At 35.7% G+C, this 26,340-nt stretch overlaps 1 protein-coding gene across 9 annotated transcripts in view; it reads right to left on the bottom strand.

Moving 5' to 3' along the window:
- Positions 1-24,234, bottom strand: part of LOC126762074 (agrin) — a 34,323-nt gene extending 10,089 nt beyond the window's left edge. The window contains exons 1-3 of one of the 9 annotated variants that reach the window (XM_050478566.1): positions 24,099-24,227; positions 18,788-18,897; positions 18,460-18,709 (exon numbers count right to left, since the gene is read on the bottom strand). In XM_050478566.1, the coding sequence (XP_050334523.1) occupies positions 18,460-18,664 (205 nt within the window). In that variant the 5' untranslated portion in view covers positions 18,665-18,709; positions 18,788-18,897; positions 24,099-24,227. The other 8 variants (XM_050478568.1, XM_050478560.1, XM_050478567.1 and 5 more) reach the window with 8 other exon arrangements.
- Positions 24,235-26,340: the final 2,106 nt, after the last annotated feature.

The raw sequence follows: 26,340 nt of genomic DNA, 5'->3' as shown, positions 1-26,340 counted from the left end.
CTTCGGTTATATGTGAGGTATATGTTATAGTAGTCCGATTTCGAAAATGGTATATATAATAACAAAATGCACATCTGTATTAAATTTCATTCGGTCACCGAAAAACACATTTTTATAATCCCTAAGGACTAAACTTTGTCTTAAAAATCGCTGGGTCGAAACCATTCAAACTGATCCGTAGAACATTTTCCGCTAATGCGAATTCTCCGTTTTGAAAATATTCATTCTAATCTAAAATAAAAAATTGATGTACGCAAAATATCAAATTGATACCACAAAAACTGAATAACTGTTTCGCGTATACCATATAAAGGGTGATTCAAGTAGAGCTACTATATTAAATAGCCTATTTTTGACAGCTCACTCGTGAGTCGTGTCAAGTTATCATGATATTTTTGTTCAGTATTGTTTGGCATTTCATCATGGAAAGACTTACGCTTGAATCGTTCAACTTTATTACGAAAATTCACGTTCTCTGACGTATGGAACGAGATCTTAAATTGAACGCATACAAAATACAGCTTGCGCAAGAACTGTAGCCACACGACTTCCCAAGCGACTTCGCTTCGCTCTATGTGCTCTTGAAAAGTTCCAAGAAATTCCGACGTTTTCGAGCCAAATTTTGTTCAGCGATGATGTCCATTTTTGGCTCTGTGAGTATGTAAACAAGCAAAATTGCCGCATTCGGGACGAAAAGAAAATATTCAAGAGCTGCCATTTCATCCAGAAAAAACAGCGGTTTGGTGTGGTTTGTGTGCCGATGGAATCATTGGTTCATATTTCTTCAAAAATGATACTGGTGATAACCGACTATTTGGTGCACGAAATTGAAGCTCGTGATCACGGCGACATTTCAGCAAGACGGCACCACTTCCAACTCATCGCATCAATCGATGGATTTATTGAGAAAACACTTCGGTAAGCAGATAATTTCACGTTTTGGGCCGGTCCATTGGCCACCAAGATCGTACAATATCACACCTTTACATTTTTTCATGTGGATATATGTAAAGTCTAGATTCTAGACTTAGATTCAGGCCTTTGAGCAAAACATCACGCGTGTCATTTGCCAGTTATCAGTCAAAATACCCGAACTAGTCATCGAAAATTGGACTCAACGGATGGACCATCTGGCCGCAGCCTACATTTGAAAGAGATAATCTTCAAAAAGTACATGCCAAAGAATGTTATTTCGAGTGATAATAAACATTCCCCATTATATTTGAAGTTTCTGTGATTTTTTCTTTAAAAAAGTAGGAAGCCGCGAAATGGTTCACCGTTTATTGACAAACAGAAGGACATGGCTAATTAGACTCAGCTCGTCACGCTCATCATTTATAAACATACATATGTATGTACACATATGTAAATTTTTCCTGGAATCGATGAAAATTTCGTTGCAAACTTAATATAACCTGTTCAGGGTATAAAGAGAAACATTTTTTTTTCAAATCATAATATAATTTTAATTAAATGTCATTAATTGAAATCAACGAATTAAATAGCATTTTTATGTTTCGGCATATTCGCTTAAATTTATTGTTATAATTTTGGATTTAAAAAATTTAGAAAGTAGTGAGTAAAAATATTCGAATACATGTACGCATGTTCATATAAAGTATCAGGTACCACGCCAGTATCAGCAAAAATGTTTTGCATTTGTTAATTTTTGAAATATCATAAACGAATTAGCCATATAAAACTTACGACACATCTAAAAGTAAAAGTATGCAATTTTACTACTTATTTTACTGCGAAACTTTGGTGGAAATTTCACTATCATTGCTGCGAGCAATGAACCGGCTAACTAATAAAACGTATAATTTGCTAGTCAAGCGAGCTGCTTGCACCATAACTCTCCTCTTCGGTATGCTCAAAGTGTTACCAGGTTTTTAATTATTTCGTATGCATGTGTGCAAAAGTAGCGGTTGTTTGGGAGATAAGCAGAACGAGTTGGCGTTGCAGATGATGACTTTGTGCATTGAATGCGAAGTGATTTTACGAAAAATTTCTATTGTATAATAAATATCAAAAATACAACAAAAGTTTTCCATTAACTCAACATAAAGATTACAGCTATTAACTGCGCGGGCAGTACTGCTGCAAATAGCTTTTGTTACTGTCTTTATTGATGTTTAAAATTAACAGAAAAATTATTATACAATGACTACAATAGAAGTATAAATATTTTTCAGTTTCACCCACCAAACTTAAGGCTAATTTACTAAGAATAACATATCTCTTGTTTTTAAGATACAACATTTGATACCAAAGGAATTATTTATAAGAGAGCAATTTTGCAACTCGCTAATTTTCTCTAAAAGAGTAACTTTTTAAATGATTTTAACCGTGTCCATAGTAGCGTGCCAGTCGTTTCTTCTGTCGCTAGAAGATGTCAATTTAAAACAACAAGAAATTAAACCAAATTTGGTTTAAGAGGAGAGTATGAATAATTCATGCAAAAATAGACATGTTTTTGAGAATTTTCATGACAAAAAGTTAAAATCTCTTTATTTAAAAAAATCTTATATGTATATAAAAATGAAACGCGCATTACGCCCGAATCACAGCACAGAAAGACGAGAAAATTTGCACGGGTATTCCTTTAGCCCTGAAAAAGTTCCTAACGGTGGCCTTTTTTGCAAAATCACCCTCGATTTCGCAATTTACGTCTATATTTATAACTCAAGAACGATTGATGATATTGATACCATCGGACTCAACACCCGCGCCGTTAGTTCTGCTTTCTCCAGGCTGGACAAGGAAGCACTGAAAATGGGTCTGGCAGTGAACGAGGGCAAGACGAAATATCTGCTGTCATCAAACAAACAAACGTCGCACTCGCGACTTGGCTCTCACGTCACTTTTGACAGTCATAACTTTGAAGTTGTAGATAATTTCGTCTATTTTGGAACCAGCGTAAACACCACCAACAATGTGAGCCTGGAAATCCAACGCAGGATAGCTCTTGCCAACAGGTGCTACTTCGGACTAAGTAGGCAATTGAGAAGCAAAGTCCTCTCTCGACGAACAAAAACTAAACTCTATAAGTCACTCATAATTCCCGTCCTGCTATATGGTGCAGGGTCTTGGACGATGACAACAACTGATGAGTCGACGTTGCGAGTTTTCGAGAGAAAAGTTCTGCGAAAGATTTATGGTCCTTTGCGCGTTGGCCACGGCGAATATCGCATTCGATGGAGTGATGAGCTGTACGAGATATTAGCTTGTCAAAAAAGTCTTGCGGAATTTTCGCTAGTTGGCGCTGAAAGCCCGAGGTTCTAGTTTTATTCGTCGCATCGGGTCATGCTATACCTTTTTGGAAAGCTCATTTCACGCTCTAACACGTGTTTGATTGGTTGTCGTTTCTTTTAAGTCTTTCGTGAGTTATAGTGTCGCAAACATGGAGCAAAATAAAGAGAAAATACGGCATATTTTACGGTACTACGAGTACTACGATAAAGCCAAAAATGCCTCTCAAGCCGCAAATAAAATTTGTGCAGTTTATGGACCCGATACAGTTTCCATTTCCACCGCACAACGATGGTTTCAACGTTTTCGTTCTGGTGTAGAGGTGGTCGAATATGCGCCACATTCAATGGAACGAAGAGCTGTACGAGATATATGACGACATTGACATAGTTCAGCGAATTAAAAAAAAGCGGCTACGCTGGTTAGGTCATGTTGTCCGAATGGATGAAAACACTCCAGCTTTGAAAGTATTCGAAGCAGTACCCGCCGGGGGAAGCAGAGGAAGAGGAAGACCTTCACTACGTTGGAAGGACCAGGTGGAGAAAGACCTGGCTACGCTTGGAATATCCAACTGGCGCCACGTAGCAAAAAGAAGAAGCGACTGGCGCGCTGTTGTTAACTCGGCTATAATCGCGTAAGCGGTGTCTAGCCAATTAAGAAGAAGAAGAACGGCTGAACTTATCAAAATCCATGATCACCGGAAATTCCATCGAAACTGTAAGTGAATTCATCAAAAATCTGTCGAAATCATCATTGAAATTAATGGAAATGGAATTGAACATCTCCAAAACATGGATTTATCGCATTTTGACCGAACATTTGGGCTTACGAAAGATGTGTGCACGGTTTGTTCCGCACAAACTGACTGACGACCAAAAATTTTTCAGAATCCAACATTCGAAGGACAGCATTGTGACCGATTATTTGACCAAAAATCAATTTATTCCATCATCAATTTTAACCATTAACCACTCCTCGTACTCCTCTATGGCACCGTGCGACTTCTTCCTTTTCGGAAAAATGCATTTGTTCCTGAAAGGAAAGCGTTATGCAGACGTAGAGGCCATTCAAAAGGCTTGCACCGGCATACTGGCGGCCATACCGGCCAACGAGCTGAAACACTCGTTCGACATGCTTTTGGACCGTACAAAAAGCTATATTGAAGCAGAAGGAGACTATTTTGAAAAAAATAAATTGATTTTGCTGAAAAAACATTTGTTCTCTTTTTTTTAAGAACTGTTTACTTTGGAAAGCACTTAGTAGTTCTGAAGCCTTGCACAGAACAATGCAATATTTAAAAGGAACGATCAAGTCTGTGTTTTCTTACGAGTAGTATCTGGGTTTTAGCCGTCGATTTTGCAATTACATTCGATGAATGTTAAACAATACATTACCATATGATTAGATATAGGGCGTGAGACCCTCTTTTACTTTACTCCTGCACTGTCATTCGTTATAGCAAGTAGCATATATGTATGTATGGATGTATGTATGCAATGATATACGATGCAGATGCAGAGACTGTGAAGATGTTGTTACATCATACATACATACATATTTATGTATGTACTATTCCTTAAGTGATTTACGATGTCAATAAAAAATGTAGATTGCCAATTTAACTATTCCATTATATTGTTATCACGATAAATGACATCCTTGACAAAAAGGAGCGAGCGAGTCTCGAAAAATGAGAATAGTGGGACGCTTTTTAAGTTGCTTCTATATTATCCGACATCGATAACTCAAGGTCTATTCGTGAGATAGTAGTTTTTCACAGGTAACGTGGAGAGGAAGTTTTTAATTTAAATTTTCACTCTTTTGGAACAACTTGAAGAGAAAAACGCATTTTTACGAAAAAACGGCAAATTCGTTATCTATAATATAAAATTGAATAGCAAATTGTATTGCTAAGCGCATAACTCAACAACGCCTGGACGAATTTGGCCAATCCTTTTTTTGTAAATGTTCGTTGAAGTTCAGAGATGGTTTTTACGGCGAGAAAAATTCGAATAATTGCCGGAAAACTCCAAAAACAGCCCTTTCCTTGAATGTTTGTTTGCTAGTAACGCTTAGGCTAGAGAACGGCTGCACCAATCTTGATGAAATTTTCAAGGTTGTTCGTTGTGGATCAAGGAGGGTTTAGCAATAAAAAACCTTATACTTTTCATGAGGAAAAGTCGGAAAAATTGCACAATTCCAAAAACTAATTTTTTTCCATGCAAATTTTTTTTTAATTTATTTTGTTTTGTTTTTCAACATTTTGATTTGTAAATTGTTTCAATCGTTCAATTTGGGTCGCTTGCTTTTTTATTTCGGCTATTCAAAAGAAAAATTATTGAAAATTATTCAGTGAAAACTTTATGTGTGTGACAAAGTGATCAATTACAGATTGAAATTTGTTACGAAGCCACGAAGAGGTCGCGCTAATATCGCTCGGCCTTCTTTTTGCCATCAACGTATGGCAGCCTAAGATACACGAACGTAGTCCCAGGATGCGTGTGGAATTATGGATCGCGGTCAATCAGCAAGCGATCGTCACGATGTCACAGTAAGAAATAATTTCTGCGGAAATTCCTGATGCAGAGAAAGATCCAGTATTATAAAAGTGATGAAAACTATAATGATTCATGGACCTTGCGGACATCACAATCCCACTTCGGTTTGTATGTCTGACAATAAATGCACGAAACACTATCCACGTGCTTTTCTTTCGGAAACGCAAACTGGAAATGATGGATATCCACTCTATCGGCGTAGCTTACCAGACGACAATGGCAGAACATTTGGCATTCAACTTAGAGGAATGAATATCGAAGTCGACAACACATGGACGTACCATATTCGCCACTATTGTCTAATTTACATTTAAAACTCATATCAATGTTGAGTATTGCTGTTTGGTACGTACGTCATCAAAGAAAGCAACATGGCGGCTATTGGCCTTGAACGAGATGAGATCACCAAGTATGAAATAGGAACATGAACTGCAATGAAGCGCTTTTCAGGATATTTACTTTTGCAATTCAAGAACCTTTCCCGACTGTTGTGCATCTCGCAGTTCATTTGGAGAAGGCCAAAGAATGTATTTCAACCCAGAGAATACTGTACAGCCAACGGAAATACCGCCAACTACAAAATTGACATGGACGAGTATTTTCTCGACTTGCGTCAGTGATCCGTTTGCGAGAAAATTGCTCTATTCGGAAATGCCTTGATATTATACATAGAATGCATCGTCGAAGAAATGTTTACACAGAAAACAAGGCCAACCAGTAGATGGACATTCAGGTGTGTTCTCAACTAATGCATTAGGATGAATTTACACAATCCACCCGAAAAACGATGATTGCTTCTGGTGATTTGGATGATGCGGTTGATTGGACGATGCGATAACTGCTTTTCATGCCACTGAAGCTCGCACACTTTTCGCGATGATCATTTCCACATATCAGCTTTCAAATCTGCGTCAATTATGGGATACGAACAAAATTGGAAATGGGTCAATAACGGTTGATACTTATTGTGTTTTGATATCAATTTCATCTGCCGTTCATCAATTCACGAAAGATGAACTCATCACGAATGTTTATCCGAAAGCATCGTGACTACGACTCCTTGAGTGCACCCGCAATTTAGCTGCCAAAAATACCGATGTTGTTGACTTAAACTGGAACATTCAAAGTCAAATTCCGGGAGACTTGCGCTCTTACAAATCGATCGAATGTCTTGACAATGAAGACGACGCCGTGAATTATCCAATGGAATTTCTAAAATCTTTGGAGGGGATTGGTATGCCGCCGCATTATTTGTGTTTCAAATTTGGATCTGTCGTTGTTATGTTTCGCAATCCTCATGCGCCGAAATTTTGTAATGGAACCCTACTGATTGTGCCGCAGGTATCAAATACAAGGAGCAAAATGCATGATTCTACGAATTTCTTTAAATTACAAGGATTTGCCATATCAGTTCGAACGTATTCAGTTTCCAGTGAAAATTGGATTTGCGATGACAATCAACAAGACACAAGGATAGTCGCTAGAAATGTGTGGCATAAATCTGGAAATGCCATGTTTTTCACACGGCCAGTTATACGTGGCGTGTTCACGAGTTAAAAAACCATCTTCTCTGTACATTTACGCACCGGAACAGAAACCAAAAAATGTTCCATTTCGAGACTCTTTACTTTTATAAAGAAATAACACAGAAAATGCAATTACTGGGAAATATTTATTATCATTCGAAATAACATTCTTTGGCATTTATTTTTTGAAGATTATCTTTTTTCAAATGTCAATTTTCGATGACTTGTTCGAGCATTTCGGCAAAGACAAGCGTAATGTTTTGCTCCAAGACCTGAATCGAAGCGGGATGGTCTGTATAAACTGTAGATATCCCCACAAGAAACCGTACACTCTCAGCTATGGCTGCTATATTTTCTTCACTGCGTGCTGGACGTAGTCTATTCGGTCGAATATGTATGTATTATCTAACAATGAATGCTGGGTCTCGGAATGGGTGATGGTGTTGCGAATAGTACGCTCAGTAGGCCGATTATGTTGACCACAAGTGGAGCAAAGCGCGCGAAACACATTCTTTAGAGAACTTGAGTTCTCGTAAAATCGTTGAACGATTCAAGCGTAAGTCTTTCCATGATGAAATGCCAAACTATACTAAACAAAAATAACATGACAGCTTGACACGACTCACGCGTGATCTGTCAAAAAAGACTATTGAAAGTATATCCACTTGAATCATCCGTTATATAGGTAAATAAAAAGCGCAAAACAGTTACTAGTGAAGATGCACTTCCAAGTTTAGATAGCACTTATGTCTTAGAAGTAGCCTTATGGCATATACATATGTACATACATCGTTAAAGTTTCTTCCAGAATGTAGAAAAAATCTTATTGGGCACTTATAATATTGTATTTCGTTAACGTTACGACCTAAATTAGGTTTTATTGTAGGAACTTTGATATAAAAAAGTGAAAGGTAATTTTTAAGTGATTACGGAGATGCCTTTGGAAAACTATGATGTAAAGCAGAAGGAAAGAGCGGAGTGGAAATGTAACCGTTCAAGATTATGCAGTAATATGCAGGTGTGTGTTCCAGCATACATATCTGAGGCTTTTGAGAAATAAGTGTAAATAATGTGGATATGATACTACAAAAAAGAGAATAGGAAGCAAAAAAGAATTAATATCGACATCAATATGAAATACAAAAGTCGGTAATATGTATACCCTTTCTTACTAGTGGATCTAACGTACCGCTATACCACTGTATATGTATGTGTTGTACATTCCTATGTGTCCCAAATACATATATGTACATACACACATTTGTGTTCATATACATATTTATATTCATATTTTTACGATATGATCTTGCAGCACGTTAATAAAATTTCTCCGTATAATTGCTGTGCAGTTGAATTGGAGCAGAGCAAAGTGGCGTAAAATGAAATACACATACTACATACAAAGATACTAGAAGACACCGTGACTTTGAATAAAGAAAACCGGCTGTCATTAGCTCATATGGACCAACAGCGTTGTCGTCGCCTTCGAACACAATGTTCGATATTTTTTTGGACAACTTTGAATATAAAGCAATTCTAAACAATTAAAATTCAATTAAAGATTCTCAAATTCACAAATCAATAATTCATGAACACAAGTACAGCTATTGGCAATGGCTTTCTTCAAAATTTATAAATTGAAAAGAAGAATGAGTGAATATGGCAATCAATAGTATTCGTATACACGCTGCATGAAAATTTCAATCAGCGTAAGTGAGAGCCTTAGAAGACCTCTCACAATGCATTACAATGCGGTATGTTAGCAGTGGAAAAAATAATTATTTTGAGTAATAAAGAGATAAATGGAGAATGAAGTTTGATTTGAGGTGGATTTCTAGAATAATTGACAGAGTTTTTTGTGTATAAATCGTTGGTAAGGTCTTATATGCATCTTATGCCCTGTCGAAAATTCAATCCATGCATCCTGGTACAATGATTCTAAATTTTCTTATATATATTGTGGGGAAAGAATAATATTATTCAACAAAAAATTTCCATTAAATTTTGTGTGCGGAATCAAATTTCTGGTGCCGAACATTCAAAATGTTGGAAAAGGCATTCGGTGATAATTATTTGTCACGGGCAAGGGTTTCTAATTGGTAAAAATTATTCAAAGAGGGTGGAGAACGCGTTGACGACGAACCACATCCAGGACGGCCATCAACATCAACTGCTTATCAACGCGACAATAGAATAAAGGAATTGGTGCTTGAGAATCGACGATTAACAGTCAGATATCTTACTGACATCGGTGGAATATCGGAAGGATCAGTGAAAACCATTTTGAAAGATCATTTGGGTCCAAGAAAGTGAAAGCAAGATTAGTTCCAAAATCATTCCATTTTTTCGAAAAACAGCGTCGTGTTGACGTTTGTGAAAAAATTCTTTACTTACCAGGATGTCATGAAACTTATTATTACTGGCGATGAGTCTTAGATCTATGCTTACGAACCGAAAACAGACGATCAATCGTCCGAATATCGTGGCAAAGGTGAGTCAAAACCGAAAAAACCACATCAAAGCAGGACAAAAATCAAGATTATGTTGACAGTTTTATTTGTTTATCGAGGTTTGGTGCACGCCGAATTCTTTCCGATCGGCCAAACTATCAACAAGGAATACTATTTGATTTTTATGCGTCGTTTGCGTGAAGGTATTCGTAAAAAGATGTCGAAATTACAGGCAACAGTTCTTGATTTTTGCACCACGATAATGCACCGTCACATACTGCATTGATTCTTCGTTAGTTTTTCGCCAAATTTTCAACCAACATCGTACCGCAACCACCGTATACGCCTAATTTAGCTCCTTGTGTCTTCTAGCTATTCAGCCAGAATTTGACATTAACAACTATTTCGAGGATTGGGAAAAACGTTGGCACACGGGGGCCTAAGGGTATTACTTTTCGGGGAACGACATAGATTCTGAAGAATAATTTAAGAACAAGTTTTATTATTTTTTTTGCTCATGATCATTTGCGTTAGTCAGTCGATTTAGCCACTCTATCTGTCATAGTCATACAAACTGATCAATCGAAGTCTTGCATGGAAAACTCTTTCATTTAACAAGATATCATCATAGCCTTTCACATGGATCCGAGAAATTTTTCAGATCGGGCCATTGTGGCATATAGCTGTTATACAAACTAAATTATCAAAATCAAGTTCTTCTATGGAAACTTCTTTATTTGTGAATCGAAGTTAATATTTTTTCTTGTTTTCAGTTGCGAAATAACAGCATTTAAGGTTTTCATACTGGCGCGAGGTGACCATTTTCTTCCTTTTGAAAGAGACAAGGCAGTTGTCATTCCACTTCTTTTCTTAAGTCATTTTGATTTATATCAGTTTATTGCGCCATTTTTACTATGTTGAATTTACTTTATATAAGGATTAATTTATCAAGTCTGACTACTATTGCAATAAGTATTTCTTTGCAAATAAGGTTCCAGTTTTTATACTCTTGTAACATGTTGTTAGAGAGTGTTATAGTTTTGCTCACTTAACGCCTTAAACTAATCGAGATAGGATTATATATATGTATATAAATATCCGGGTGATTTTTTGACTGTCTGTCCGTCTGTAATTTGGCACAACAACCAAATTTGCTAAGCTCGAATAGTATAAGAACTTCTACTGACGGCGTGAACATGGATGAAAAAAAACTAAAAAAACAAGAAAAAACGTTAACTTCGGTTGCACGAAGCTAAATAACAGGAGCATTTCTGTTAGTGTTCAAAATATTCTATAGTTATCTGATCAATTTCTTCGGAGATTACATTGTTGCTTTAGAAAATAATATATACCAAATTTCGTGAATATATCTTGTCAAATGTGAAAGTTGTCCATACAAGAACTTGATTCCGATCGTTCAGTTTGTATGGCAGCTATATGCTATAGTTAACCGATCTGAATAATTCCTTCGGGGATTACATTGTTGACTTAGAAAATAATATATACCAAATTTCGTGAATATATCTTGTCAAATGTGAAAGTTGTCCATACAAGAACTTGATTCCGATCGTTCAGTTTGTATGGCAGCTATATGCTATAGTTAACCGATCTGAATAATTCCTTCGGGGATTACATTGTTGCTTTAGAAAATAATATATACCAAATTTCGTGAATATATCTTGTCAAATGTGAAAGTTGTCCATACAAGAACTTGATTCCGATCGTTCAGTTTGTATGGCAGCTATATGCTATAGTTAACCGATCTGAATAATTCCTTCGGGGATTACATTGTTGACTTAGAAAATAATATATACCAAATTTCGTGAATATATCTTGTCAAATCAAAGTTGTACAAAAGTTTTCCATATGTTATAGCATTTAATTCCTTCGGGGATACATTGTTCTTAGAAAATAATATATACCAAATTTCGTGAATATATCTTGTCAAATGTATGTTATACAAGCATTTGATTCCGATATCGGCCTATATGTTATAGTTCCGATAAATGAGCAGCTTCTTGAAAAGAAAATGACGTTTGCATAATTTCAAAACGATATCTTAAAAACTGAGGGACTAGTTCGTATATATACAGACAGACAGACGGACAGACAGACGGACATGGCTAAATCGACTCAGCTCGACATACTGGTCATTTATATATATACTTTATATGGTCTCCGACGATTCCTTCTGGGTGTTACAAACTTCGTGACAAACTTAATATACCCTGTTCAGGGTATAAAAAAATCAATAACTAATTACGCTAGATACATTAAATTAAATTGCTCCGTATGAGTGTTGCTTGTATGAGAGGTACCTTAATGAAACCCAAGGAACATGTGGCATAATTATAGTTAATGGATAAAATCGAGTTGATACTACCTCAGCTCCCATATACGACATATAATGATTTTTGTTTTTCTAACAAATATTACTTGTATATATAATGTATGTGTATATAAAATTACTTAGATTCCGATATCTTACTGGTTGACATTTTTCATCGTAAGGTATTTCCCTGGCGTTGATTCCTGCAAATTGCGAGAGTATAAAATGTTCGGTTGCACCCGAACTTAACCCTTCCTTACTTGTTATATATGCGCATGCGTATGTGCATCCACACGTACCGTTAGAACTAATCTTTGAATTATATGCTATAATTGTAGCTACCTTACGATCTCTTCAGTTCCGCTAATGAGTAATTCACCGGTTATGTAATTGACGCTTCGTAAGCAAAAAATAGTTTATGCTAATCCTTGCGTGTGTACTGAAATAACGGAATCCGCATGAAATCTCTTAAGAAGCATTCGGAGTTATGTTTCGACGACTTTCTTTTAAAACAGTTCCTTTTTAGGCACATTTAAATAAAATATTTCTAAAATCAATATCACAGGTACATGAGCTTGTGGGAGAGTTTGTCAACGACAAGCTTTAGAAGAGATTACTGAATGAATGTTAGGCTAAGTTTATAAACTTTCAGTTTTCTCAAAAGAACATCTCGCAGCAAGATTCACTTAAACTTAAGAATGCTCTAGATATTGTTTGCTCGCAGTGAGAGATATTGCGTCGATTTACTAGAACAATATCACCGATCTACCATTTACAGTATATCCAAAATTATACACTCACTAAATTTTGCTAAGATATCTTACATATTGATCGATATATACCATTTAACATCAAGAGAAGGCTTGTAATCATGTTTGGTATAGGTGGCTTGGGGTATTGACCTGTCTTTATTTGTTGGCGCCAGGAAACAATATTATGGATTGACCGATATTTTAAAATGTCAGCTATGGATACTGAGATTTACATATTCGCTATTTGTGGGTCTATTTCTACAAATTTTTATTCAATTATCTATAGTACATATATTGGTACTTAATTTACGTATCGCTAGAGGGTTTCTTGACGATGATTTTGAGGTTGCACAGCAAAACTTTTTTTATTGAGGAACTTTTTCAGAAGCACGGGGGGTACAGAGAGAAGACAATGGACCTGGTGAGAGGCCTCCTAACGCCTACGTTCGTCGCCAAACAACCTAGTATTTAAAATCAAATCGTACTGTGTAAGACTTCTATGTTAATATTCCTAATGTACATACATATGTATGTAAAGAGGAATTTTCATCATTTCCACATTTACTATACATACACAATTTGTCGAGAGAAACTCTGACTGTGACGTGTTAATAAGGCCTAGAAGACATAAACAAACACTTACTGAATAGAGGTCAGGTTTCTACAAATATGCAAATGAATAAACGCTACGGATATTACAGCAAGACTATAATCTCGTTTTCACTTTTCAGCGAGTGACCGTTGCAATTGAAAATACTGTTATACTATATATGCAAATCTGGACACATAGGTATGTACATATGTACATAAATGCCTTGCAGGAAAGTGCACTTGCTCCGGCTTTCTACAAGTACCAAATAGTTACAAACTACTGAACTTGCCAATAATATGAAACACTAGACTAAGCAAAGAGAAAGTCGTAACTTCCTTTATGATCGTGCTTTTAATTAACACTCTTCGTTAATTAAATTTTCAATTTTAAACTACAAGGGCTTAAACCCGAAAGAGGATTTTTATGTGCTTTTTTTCAGAAAGTAAATTATACAATATTTGTTATTTTGTTATGAGGTTGTGAAACGCTACTCGGGATTACAAAAAAAAAAAAAAAACAATTTTTTATTGCCATATTTAATTCTACAACATTTCTAGAATACTGTTAGAAGTTCTTGAGTTGGTCCTAGCAATAGTTTTGAATATACAGCCTTGAAGACACTTATACATTTTCACCCAAAGTTTTCATTTTATTGAAAAAACGTCTGCCAAAAATACAAATTTCTTTTATTGTTTTTCCTTCGTCCAATACCTAGTTTATGGCCTTAGTTATTATTACTTATAACTTAAGTAAAAATTAAGATATCTGGATGAAATTTAGCGCACATGTTTCTTGGCGAAAAAATTATAAGTTCGCAGATGGGTGTAAAGGGAGCCGGGGAAAAAATTTGCCGATGATTTTTGATGAAATCACATAACTCGGGACCCGAGATACAATTTTACACTAGTAATTCCTTTAGAGTATGCCATCGTATTACCACAAATTTTCCAAATCCAACTAAAACTGTTCAAGTCCCTAAGTACCGAATATGTGGACATTGGCATCTATAGTTGATTTTTGACCTAAAATATCGGTCAATGTGTGAGATATACAATTGAAATTTAGAGAGGATCCTTTGCTGACAATAGAAATTCTGGGTAACAAAAAGGGGTTAAATCGGATCAATACTTCTCTAAGCCAAAATATACATAATATAAAGATTTTTGCTGCTTCCAGGTGATTTTATGCTGCATATATCGGCCAATATTTGAGTTATCTCAATGAAAACAAGAAAAAACGTTAACTTCGGTTGCACCGAAGCTAAATACCCTTCACAGGTACATTTCTGTTAGTAACTATGTGTTCAGCTTGTATGGAAGCTATATGCTATAGTAATCCGTTCTGAACAAGTTTTTTAGAGATTACATTGTTGCCTTAAAAAATAACATATACCAAATTTCGTGAATATATCTTGTCAAATGTGAAAGTTTTCCATACAAGAACTTGATTACGATCGTTCAGTTTGTATGGCAGCTATATGTTATAGTGGTTCGCTATCGGCCGTTCCGACAAATGAGCAGCTTCTTGAAGAGAAAATGACGTTTGCAAAATTTCAAAACGATATCTTAAAAACTGAAGGACTAGTTCGTATATATACAGACAGACGGACAGACGGACAGACAGACAGACGGACATGGCTAAATCGACTCAGCTCGACATACTGATCATTTATATATATATACTTTATAGGGTATCCGACGATTCCTTCTGGGTGTTACAAACTTCGTGACAAACTTAATATACCCTGTTCAGGGTATAATTACAGAACATCTTTTATTCATAATAATAACTATTATCAGGATTTTTGAACATCCGGCTGACTTTGCTCCATTTGATTGGTGATTGTATATATGTGAGGTACCTTTATGAAACCCAGGGTACATTTTTAGTATGAGGCATGATAATAGTTGATAAAATCGGGTCGATAATACCCCAACTCCCATTCACTACGTGCGTATAAGGATTTTCGTTTTGCTAACAAACCTTACGCTGAAAATGTCGGTCAGTGTATGAGTTATATAGATATTATATGTATACTATATATAAAATTGCTTAGATTCCGATTTTCTGGCTAACGTTTTAGATCTTAGGTTTGATTGTATGAGTACATCACACATCACATGTTTTTGTTTAATTAAACATATTTGTATGTATAATTATTACATAAAAACAAAATACAGAGATGCCATCTAATTTCATTAAATATAATTTTCCTGTTAAAAATATAAGAAAAAATCGATATGCTCTCCGTAAAGATAATAACGATAATTTTCAAAGCTAAGATACTATTAGTTACAAAATAGACGGCTCATTTACCAATTTCACGACTAATCTTCACAGTTATAAAGTCAGTTATATCTGTTTGTTGTTATTATTTTAATTTTTGCTTTTAGTTTGCTTGCGTGCTTAGTAGGTGAAAATTAACTATGATTGCGCCCTTTTATTAAATTATTAACTCTTTCAAACAAAATAGCTCAATTATCGATATCAAAACACAGGTTTCTAATTTGTGAGAGTCGATTGCATCAATATATAAGTATGTATGTATAATGGTTGTAATAACGAAACCTTCTATACAGTAATATATTTAATATTTTTCAAAAATATCAGGGACATACAATTCAGTCTTAAGTAGCGAATTTGATGTTATGAATGAAATCTGTTCATCTCAGCCCTATGTGTCGAATATGGAATATAGTGTAAATAATTAAACGTGTGAGGTATGTATATATCAGTAATTTTCTTTAAGAACATTCCGCATAGAGTTACATGGACGCAAACATTTATCAAATTAGTCCATAGCTTCTCCTAGCTTCAAATAATATAATGATTTCTTTCTTTCCAGTTAATCTTACATCATAAATATCAATTGTGAGATACCTAAAGAAATGAAGCCAGAAAAGTATAAATCGGTATATAATTATAAATATAAAATGTAAGTCCTTACTAAATCATACATTCTATGATTTTAGCCTTGGGCAAACTTTATATTTTATAGGTAGTGTCAGCAACTTCGTCACCCTGGAATTTAACAAAAGTTGCCGTTCAGTTCGCAGAGTTGTCGATAACTTATTAATTCTTTATAAAAATACCTGTGCTAATATTTAATGAAAATTGTCAATTTGTCAATTGAGTTTATTCATATTTCTCTATTTAATTTTCATTTTTCGTTTTTGCCGTGTTAGTTGAGTATAATCTTTTTACATATTAGATTTATTGAAAAATTGTATTACATACAAGTTTTGATGTATGTTTTTCTTAGGGAAAACAAAAAAATGGCAAATTGGCATTCAGTGGCGTAGCTACAACTTCGGGCGCCCGGGGCCAAGGATGTTCTGCCGCCCCCCTTTATCTACCTACCTACAAGTTTCATGAGGTGGTTCGAACAAAAGTGAATTTTTACAAAATATCTTCGATATTAAGTATATTAAATTTAAGAACTAGAAGCCACGCAAATTCTGAAGTTACAAAATTCTCACAATAATGGTTTTGAGGAAATTTATAGTAAAGTTAGAAGACATCTTATTAAAAGCCATAGAAAAAACCCATTTTCGCACAATATCTTGTACACTTTTCACACAATTTGCAGGAAATTTTGCCCGAATTGGAGTTTTTAAATACCATTTTTGAAAATTTGGAGAAATAAAAGTATTTGTTACATTCAAAGCATAGGGTAACTGTGAGAGTGACACGTCGCTAGACAAAGCTAGAAAAGTGCATTTTTAAGTTCTATCACTATTTTTAAGAAAGATATAAGCCAAGAGTTATATCTCCAATTCAAAGACTGAAGAGTATTCGAGTAAAAATTAATATTTTTCATTGTTATTCAGATTATTAAATTATGAGTGTACAACTCTTTATCTTTTATAATAATATTTGTAAAAAAATTTGTTGAAGTATTTTTTTGAATATTAAAAAAACAGCGAAGATCGTTTTTCCGTCCCCAACACGTTGCGCCGGGGCGACGGCCACCTATTAGAAGGCGAGGCTACGTCCAGTTTTTTTAAATTTTTCCCACCGGTGCACCTTGCTAGTGCAATCTTCTGTGACAAATTACAGTTCGATATTTTATTTTAATATTCAGTTATCGCGCTTTATAAGTTTTCCTTTAATGGCGTTTTGTGGACGTGGCAGTGGTTCGATTACGCCCTTCTTCGAACTCCACCTTACTTTTTTGCCAAAAAACATGTGCTAGTACCAACAAATGGACGGACAAACAGCAGTCACCCGGATTTCAACTTTTCTCGCTATCCTGATCATTTATATACATATATTTATATAACCCTATATCTATCTCGCTTAGTTTTAGGTGATACGTACAACCGTTAGCTGAACAAAACTATTATAGTATGTAGAGTATAAAAATGGCCTATGCTATTCCCGATTATATCAGCTGTCTGTCAGTGAAAGTCCTATCAAAATCGGTTCAGCCACCTTAGAGATTAACCGGAACAAACAAACAGAGAAAAATTGTAAAAATGTTAGTTTGGTTAGTTGAGTTTATCACTATGCAGTTAACAAAAAAATGGATATTCTAATACTACAAAAAGATACTTCAATTTCATGTATCTACATACATATGTACATATGTATAATATATTGATACATAAAATCTGCGACCTACACAAATGTGCGGGTGTGTTATTCCTAATGAAGGTACTTAGAAAATATTTAGGAAAGGCATTTTCAAATAGAAGCATAGATTTCTGTAATGACCGGTCTCTCACGGACCGAACTTTTCTTTATTTATGTTATTCATAAACACCTTTATACCCGTTACTACGGGTAAATAGATTGCTAACTCATTTAGGCACTTAGCTGCATATATGTATGTATATGCATGTACATACATACATATGTACTTACATATATGTTTAAAGTACATATTCCACTGGAAAATGACTTTAGCTATTACTTTAAGAGCTCGCATAGGAAACCGAAAAATAAACTCTCTCAAATATATGAACATATAAGGCAATTAATAACTCGACTTCACTTACCAACTGTGTTTTCGCTCTGGCTAAGCGTCAGCAAAAGCAGCAGCATAGATAACAGTAACCGTTGCAGCATAGGCGATGTTGCTGCAGTCGCGTGGAACATCTGTTGTTGTCGGCGGCGTTGATAGCGGACCGGAGCGGTTATTGTAGGGGGCGGCGGCTGCGTGTTTCTGGCTTGTTGCCGTTTAATGGCTAGCTTGCGCAGCATTTTCACTACAATTCACTGTTTGTTGTATACTTTCAGTTTGAATCTCTGATGTGTGTGTGTATATGTGTAAGCTTTTTGTGTGATTATGGGCAGTTTGCTTAACCTTTGATTTACAATTTTTACCTTTCTTTTGTTCGTAACGCTTTCGCTCGTTTGCAACAATCAAAGAGCAGCAGAAGTTCCGGCGACAACAAAAACTTTTGCTTTAATCGTATCTTCACAAGTCAAGTAAGCTAGAAGCATTTACAGTGGCAGTATTTTGATTGTATTACCAATAATGGGCGTGTACACACACATGTGCGGTAAAATGAGATTTCGAAACGTTTTTTTGTTTTCCGTTATAATGACACGGTGTGGCAAAAATTTACAAAGATTTCTTTCTTTCTTTTTCAAGGATTACAAGTTTGTATAATAGTTTCTCTTTAGACTTGTGTGTATGACATTGCTGTTAATAAGGTAGCAGTAGATTTACTGTTTCGGAGTTCAACCTTCCCCAGTGAAGTGACTATGACAGGGCGGCGTTACTAGCCTCGAGCTCACTAACCATGCATTTAGCGCTGGTTAAGAAATGTCTAACCTCGTTATGAGTAGCATCGAGTCACTTTGTGATGAGACTAGTATGGATGCCAAGCCACAGCGGAATCGCAAACAACTATAAAGCTGATGGGCTGGCAAGTAGAATGGTGCGTCCTGTCGCAAGATTCTTTTGGCCCAAGATTGATCATTAATCGCAAGAGATCCAGTAACTTCTTTTCCCTCAGTAAGGCTAGCCTCAGTTCTGGAAATTCAAACAGGCCATTGACCTAATGGTATATAATATAATGTTGGGATCTTATCGGTCGCCAGCTTCAGAAGTTGTATGGAAGAAGACGAGATAGAAACATCTCAGCACTTCCCTCTTCACATTTGCGGGATTTTCTGATATCTCACCGTTGCAGTGGGAATAAAAATTAAACTTTTGAACAAATTTTTAATGCTCTCTTAGGTACTTTACATGTTCGAATCACAGGAGTTCTATTTTAATGGCTTCACAAAGAACTGTATACAGTAGTGCGATCTCTGGATTAACCATCAAACCTAACCAAACTCCTAACCTAAGTATATGACAGATGCTAAAAACGACCAAAGTTGGATCTCCGAAGAAAATCAAAATTTTATAAAAGCCTGACAGAAGATTATTATTATACCCCATTGAAGTAAGAAACAAGGAAGATGTCTATATTTAACTTATTTTTTAACTAACATATTATAATTATTAAGGATGTTACCAATAAGCTAAATTTCGAACTTCGAAGGCAAATATTTCTATATCGAAAAATGTAGAAATTACTGAATTTTTTTACTTTAATTCGAAAAAAAAATCTCATCGTTAAAATTAGATTTTTTTGTTCAATAAGAGCTTGATAACTTTTTAAAAAAAAAAACGCATAAATTTGCAAAATCTCATCGGTTCTTTATTTGAAAAGATTGGTTCATACCAGAGATTTTTTTGTACAGTGTTATCATTTATATACAGATGTATTTTGTGTGAATGTGATTTTGAATATTGTCACGATTTGTATCAAGAATCTTCGCATTAGATTTTGCTGTACTTTTCCTTTTATTTAAACACAAACAATGTATTGTGCGCTTACTCAACTTTATACATACATACATACATATGTAAAGAGTTACATACATATGTATGTATGTATGTATGTATATAGAGGAATGTGCATACATTTATGTTGCATGTGGATAATAATCGCTTGTTGGTTACCGTAATTTTGTTACCTTCGAACGGAAAATCGTTACTGCACATAATTTGTGCTGAATGATTCATTTGCCATTGTTTGCTCTTAAAAGTGCAAAAGAATGAATGAAGAACGGCGACTCTTTAAGTCGGCGCATAATGTTCCTCTGGCTTGAGTTTGCGGCACAAGCGACACAATTAGAGAATAAGTACCCTCAACAAGAGCAGAGAAGCTTTCTGCTACATATGTACTTACACATGCATGTATGTATGTATGTATATACACAACCCATGCATAAGCTATATGCCGTATGTAATATAATAGAGAGATTCAAAAACATTCTTCTTTTTAAGTGAAGTTTTCACCATTTATTTCGTGAGGTACTATATACCGAAGTATGATAGAATGTCAAAGCACATCGTGGTATACTTGCCGAATCTTGCGCAATAAAAAAATAAAAGCTGATACTATTTGTGTTAAATTACGAAATAAATAATTTATCAACTTATGGCAATAAAGAACTGTAAATAAATACATATGTATATAGCGGACATATTGTATACAAAAGAAGTGATATTGCTGAAAAAATTGATATTCCCTTCTTTGCTCGGAATTAAGACAATTCAGCGTGTAAAATTTCTGATGTAAAGTACAATCTAGTGGTACAACAACGGCTCGAAAATGTCGGAGGGAATTGGCGCAGGGGTCGCAGGACCACGCTCTAGGCTCTCCATACCTATCGGTAGTTTTCCGAGCATATTCCAAGCACAGGTCTTTATTATAAGTCGATGCGTAGAGATAAACATCCAACGCAACTATCGCAATGAACGTATAGTTGTATATACTAAGCGATTATCAAGCGGCACTCAAAGCGATCCGGTGCATGAGTGTATAAAACGACTGAACAGTCCATCAGATCGCTCAGTAACCAAGTGCAACTTATTTGGGTGCCAGGTCACAAAGTTTGGATACCATCTCACAAAGGTATAGTCGGGAATGAACTGGCTGATGAGCCTTTCATTGCGGTTGGTCCCCATACCATTAGGAAGCTGCTCCACAAGTATGAAGCAGTAGGTAGGGAGAAGTATTGATAACAACTCCTAGACATGCATCATGCCAAGTTGCTAATGGTTGGTTACAACTGTACAAGGTTTAAATATGTAATAAATCTCAAAAGGAAAAGACTCAGGCTACTTGTCGCCTTCTGCACTGGCCATTGTAAGCTCAAGAAGCACTATTATAACAAGGGTCTAGCTTCTTGTCCGAATAGTCGGTTCTGCGACACTTGATAATTGACTGCACAGCAGTCTGTAGGCGCAGCATAAAGGCCCTTGGATCCATGTTTCCAAATAGGGATCACATGGCCTCAATATCACCTGGCAGTATACATGAATTTATCAATTTGCTGGGGCTAGTTGAGATGTTGTGACTTGGGAGAGGGCACAATAGACCCTAGGTCGTGGTGCAATCCTCACTTATTTATATAATCTAATCTAATCGAGTATGAACTATCAATATGTACAGGGATCCTCAGGGGTTTCACTCATTTATAATTAAAATAAAAACATTTTGTTGATTAGCTAAACTTAAGGAGTTACATGGGTTCGCCGAGCATAAAACGGTATATTTTCAATAATTTTTTCATATTTCAAAAAATTAAATATTTTATTAAAATTTTTTATTATTCTACATTTTTTTTTTTGACAATTTTTCAAAGAAAAATATAAAAGTTAAAATTGTATTTTTTGCAAACGATTTTACTCGAAAAAAATGCGTTTTTGGAAAAAATCTCTCGAAGACCTGTGTAAAATTTCATTAAGATCGGTTGGGTAGATTGCGAGAAATCTTGCCAACCGACTTTGAAAACATAGTTTCGAGAAAAACGCATTTAAATTCTTAAGTGTCTGCATGTGATATACATATAGTACATAATAATGGAGCAAAATAAAGAGAAAATACGGCATATTTTACAGTACTACTACGATAAAGGCAAAAATGCATCTCAAGCCGCCAATAAAATTTGTGCAGTTTATGGACCCGATACAGTTTCCATTTCCACCGCACAACGATGGTTTTAACGTTTTTGTTCTGGTGTAGAGGTGGTCGAAGATGCGCCACGCTCCGGAAGGCCTGTCGTCGAAAATTGCGATAAAATTGGTCGAAAGAGACCGCATAGTAGCAGCCGTCGGTCAAGAGCTGGGCATGAGTCATCAAAAATTCATTTCAATTTCAATAAAAAAAAATCAATAAAAATACCGCAAGACTTTTTTGACAATCCATTATGTATAGCTGAACCTAAAGCGCCCAACTTTTCAAGGCTGTAGCTCCAAAACTATTACTCGGATCAACATGAGAACTTATAGCAATATTCTAGAGATGTTATAGAATTAAATAAGACAATGATTTTTTTGTTTATAGGCGTGAAACGCATGTAATACCTTAAATGTTGCAAGATATCGGGTTGAAGGAACTTATAAACAATAATAAATTGCAGTGTAAGCAGACATATTTTTTAAATAATTATGTCAGGAAACAAAAGGTCACTTATTGAAGGAGTGCTGCACGAGTGGCCAAGTGCAATTTGTATCTACATTTGTATCTACTATTGACAACACCTCTAATAATATATTTCGACGAATATTTTTTAGCGCAAAATTGAAATTAAAAAGTCTTATTATTTTTGCCTCTAGTAGTATGTGTGTATAATCATATCATTGTTGTTTTATGAGAAAAGTGAAACGTTGCCGTTATTTCCGTTTACTCTTTAGGCTAATCTATGCAAATACTTCGAGTTCTATGAGTTTTTGGCACTTATGCTCAGCTAAAGCACTTGAATATCTGAAAAAATGACAACTTGCATTCGAGAGGCGACCTATTTAGGAAAATCGTTTCCGATAATTTTGGATTACCCAAATTAACTATTGGTTACAAATTGCAAACACTTCTTAAGTATACAAAGGTGTGTATAATTGTCCATTTTTAATATATTTGTATTCTAATTCATGAAAGTTTAGGTTGTTGTGCCTGGAGCAGTGAGTTGAATTGACGTCTCGCACTTATTGAATTGAAATCCAAACAACACTGGATTATTTGCCGGACTGCTCCACTTCTTTTTGTCATTTCAACGGACTGAATGTTTAAATAATTACTTCAATAGCAGACATGCCACACACTAGGCACTTCAATTGGCACTGCCTTTCAGCAACTTGATCTTTCACATTTCTTCTTTTTGTACATACATACTTAGTTGTTGTAGGGAGTGACGATCAGATATTCATACAGCACTTATTTTTTTTTTATTTTTATTTAACACCTTTTGATTTGCACTATTTGCTTATGCTTTGAGAAATTGTAATTCAGACATGAAAGCATAAATCTACTTCTGTATGTACATATGTATAAATTGCATGTACACATAACGTACATTGAGACGTTCAGTTATGTAGCGATTGCATTTGTCTTCTAATACCGATAGAATAAAATTTTCACTGGACTAAAGTTAATTCATATACCGTTATTATTATTCACAACCTTAGTTTCACGTTAATAAAGAGACTTCACAGAACCAAAATCTTAAACAGCAAGAAATGCACTGGTTTTAGTATATTCTTGCACCGTTAAACGCAGACGGAATGTGTGCTTAATTGAGGTCTCACTGAAAAACACTGCATTAAGCGCAATATATTTGCTATTACACTCACAATAAAGAGCTGTGCAGTTGGACTCACTGTATATGTGGAAATTTGTCTAATATAAAATATGATGTGCGCGCGCGCGTTTGACTTTATCACTGCTACCGAAAAGAAAGGTTCGAAATGCAAAGGCAGAATGGCTTCGCTACTTGTTGCGCATACGATTTTATAGAGTGAAATGCTGCCTCGTGTCGCGAGTTGTGAGCGCCGACGTTAACGCCGTTGAAGCGCCGTATTTTCAGCAACAGTTGCTTATGCTCTGGCAGCTGCAACATAACGTAGTACTTGTAAGTGGGTAAAGATGTGCAAATGCCCTGTAGGGAAATAACAGTACTATAGTGGTAGCCAATAAGTAGAGCAAGGGTCTGGCGCGTAAGTAAGGAGGCTGAGATCAAATATCTACTCTTTAAACTAATTTTTAGTTCCAAGTCAGAACATACTTTTGAAAATCGGTGTGATTGATTTGCTACTGAAAACAACTTGAGCCCAAATATGACCCAAAAGTTATGATAATTATGTGGACTAGGGCCCTGAAGCACTGGAACTACGATGCCGGCGAACTGAAGCAAGAGACAGAAATAATTGCAGAAATAAATTGCAGCAAGGGAATATCCGCACCGGGTTATGGAGCTAATGGTGATGAATGTTCTAAGGGACCAGCGCGCGTTTCGAATATTTCCTTTCAGGTTAGCGACTGTTTTCTCTGGAAAAAATCGCAGCTCGGTTAAAAAGTCGAAATAAATACTTTCTGCAACTTTCATACAATTTCATAGAGGGTGTTGCGTTAGGGGAAATATCACTCATGTGGAGTCGATGAAATAGTGAAATATAAAAACTTAACCTGGTGCATTGAGTTTACCATGTTTATATTTTCATTTGAGTATAATTCACATTGACAATGCCAAACTTCCAACATTGTCCACGTGTTTGTTCAAATTAGCTTTAAATGTGAAGCTCTATTTCTCATAGTTTCAAACAGATGGAAATTGTCCTATATATTCACGAACATAAATGTGCACCTATGTGCGTCTAAGTAAGTACATACTTTCAGCAAAGAAAAGTGGCTGCGGTCAGCTCCAGCCGACGTGAATGAGAGTAGCAGTAGAAAATGAAACTTCGGCTTCAAATGCAATTGTAGTGCAACAAACGTGCCACCAACTTTTATGTTCTATGAACGGTGTGACTCTTCGAAACGCATGTCCGAGATGAAAATAAAATTTTCCAGTCTGGGGCATCAATATGAATATTATGTGGAGTCACAACAAAACACAAATAAATTCAGATATGTAAAGATACCTGTAAATGTGGTGTTATACTCTGGCAACACGTTGCGACAGAGTACAATAGTATGGTTCACCTAACGGTTGTTTGTATCAATCAAAATCAATATACGGTTAATCGAAAACGTATGAAGTCCCATAACTAATCCACAAGTTAAGATAGAAAGCTGTAACTTTGTACAGGGCTTCGGGAAGAGGGATAAATTTGCATCTGTGGTTCAAGACTCTTTTAAATATTAGCTTTAATAAATTAGTCTATTTCAACTAAAGTCTTCCAAGCGCAGAGTGAAAATAGGTGAAATTAGATGAAAACCACCACCCCTCTCAAATATAATAACCGTTAAGTTGGAACTATTAAACGTGTGATAACTTAATAAGTAAATGCGTCAGTGGCTTCGGGTCGTTGTCCTGTAGAAAATAGTAATCACTTCGAACACCCATTTCTTTCGCTCTTTGTTTCAAATTTATTTATGCATATTTGTCCATTGTGGAGTGTACAACTTCCATTCACTCCACACAATTATGTACTAGCTAGGGCTGCATACCCCTGTAACATAAGTAGCTTCTTCTCACCGTTCGTGCCACCGTTGTGGCAGCATTTTTGGCGGCCGAATAGGTATGTTTGTAGTTTTCTTATTAGAACTGTAATTTTGCATTGGAGAGTAAAGGACACCTGTGGCCAAAATTGTTTAAAAAGTGGACGTGGCCCTGCCCTTTATTAGGTTTAATGTCAATACATTATATTACTAAAGCTACATTAGCCAAATTCGCTTTGAGACAATTCTTGTAAGCACTCTTATCTACAGTGTAATAATGAATGAAATCGAATGATAACCCCGCCCACGAGCCAACTGTGCCGTTCAAAACTACTAAAAGTGCGATAAGTCACTAACTAAATACGCCTGAGACACTAAATTTTATGATGAGAGGGCTTTAAAGGAACCGTTCGATGAGCGTGGCACCGCCCCTTT

The sequence above is a fragment of the Bactrocera neohumeralis genome, chromosome 6, assembly GCF_024586455.1.
Source record: "Bactrocera neohumeralis isolate Rockhampton chromosome 6, APGP_CSIRO_Bneo_wtdbg2-racon-allhic-juicebox.fasta_v2, whole genome shotgun sequence".
Taxonomy (NCBI): domain Eukaryota; kingdom Metazoa; phylum Arthropoda; class Insecta; order Diptera; family Tephritidae; genus Bactrocera; species Bactrocera neohumeralis.
Note: the sequence above shows the minus strand (reverse complement) of the source record. Positions and strands in the feature narration are given on the sequence as shown.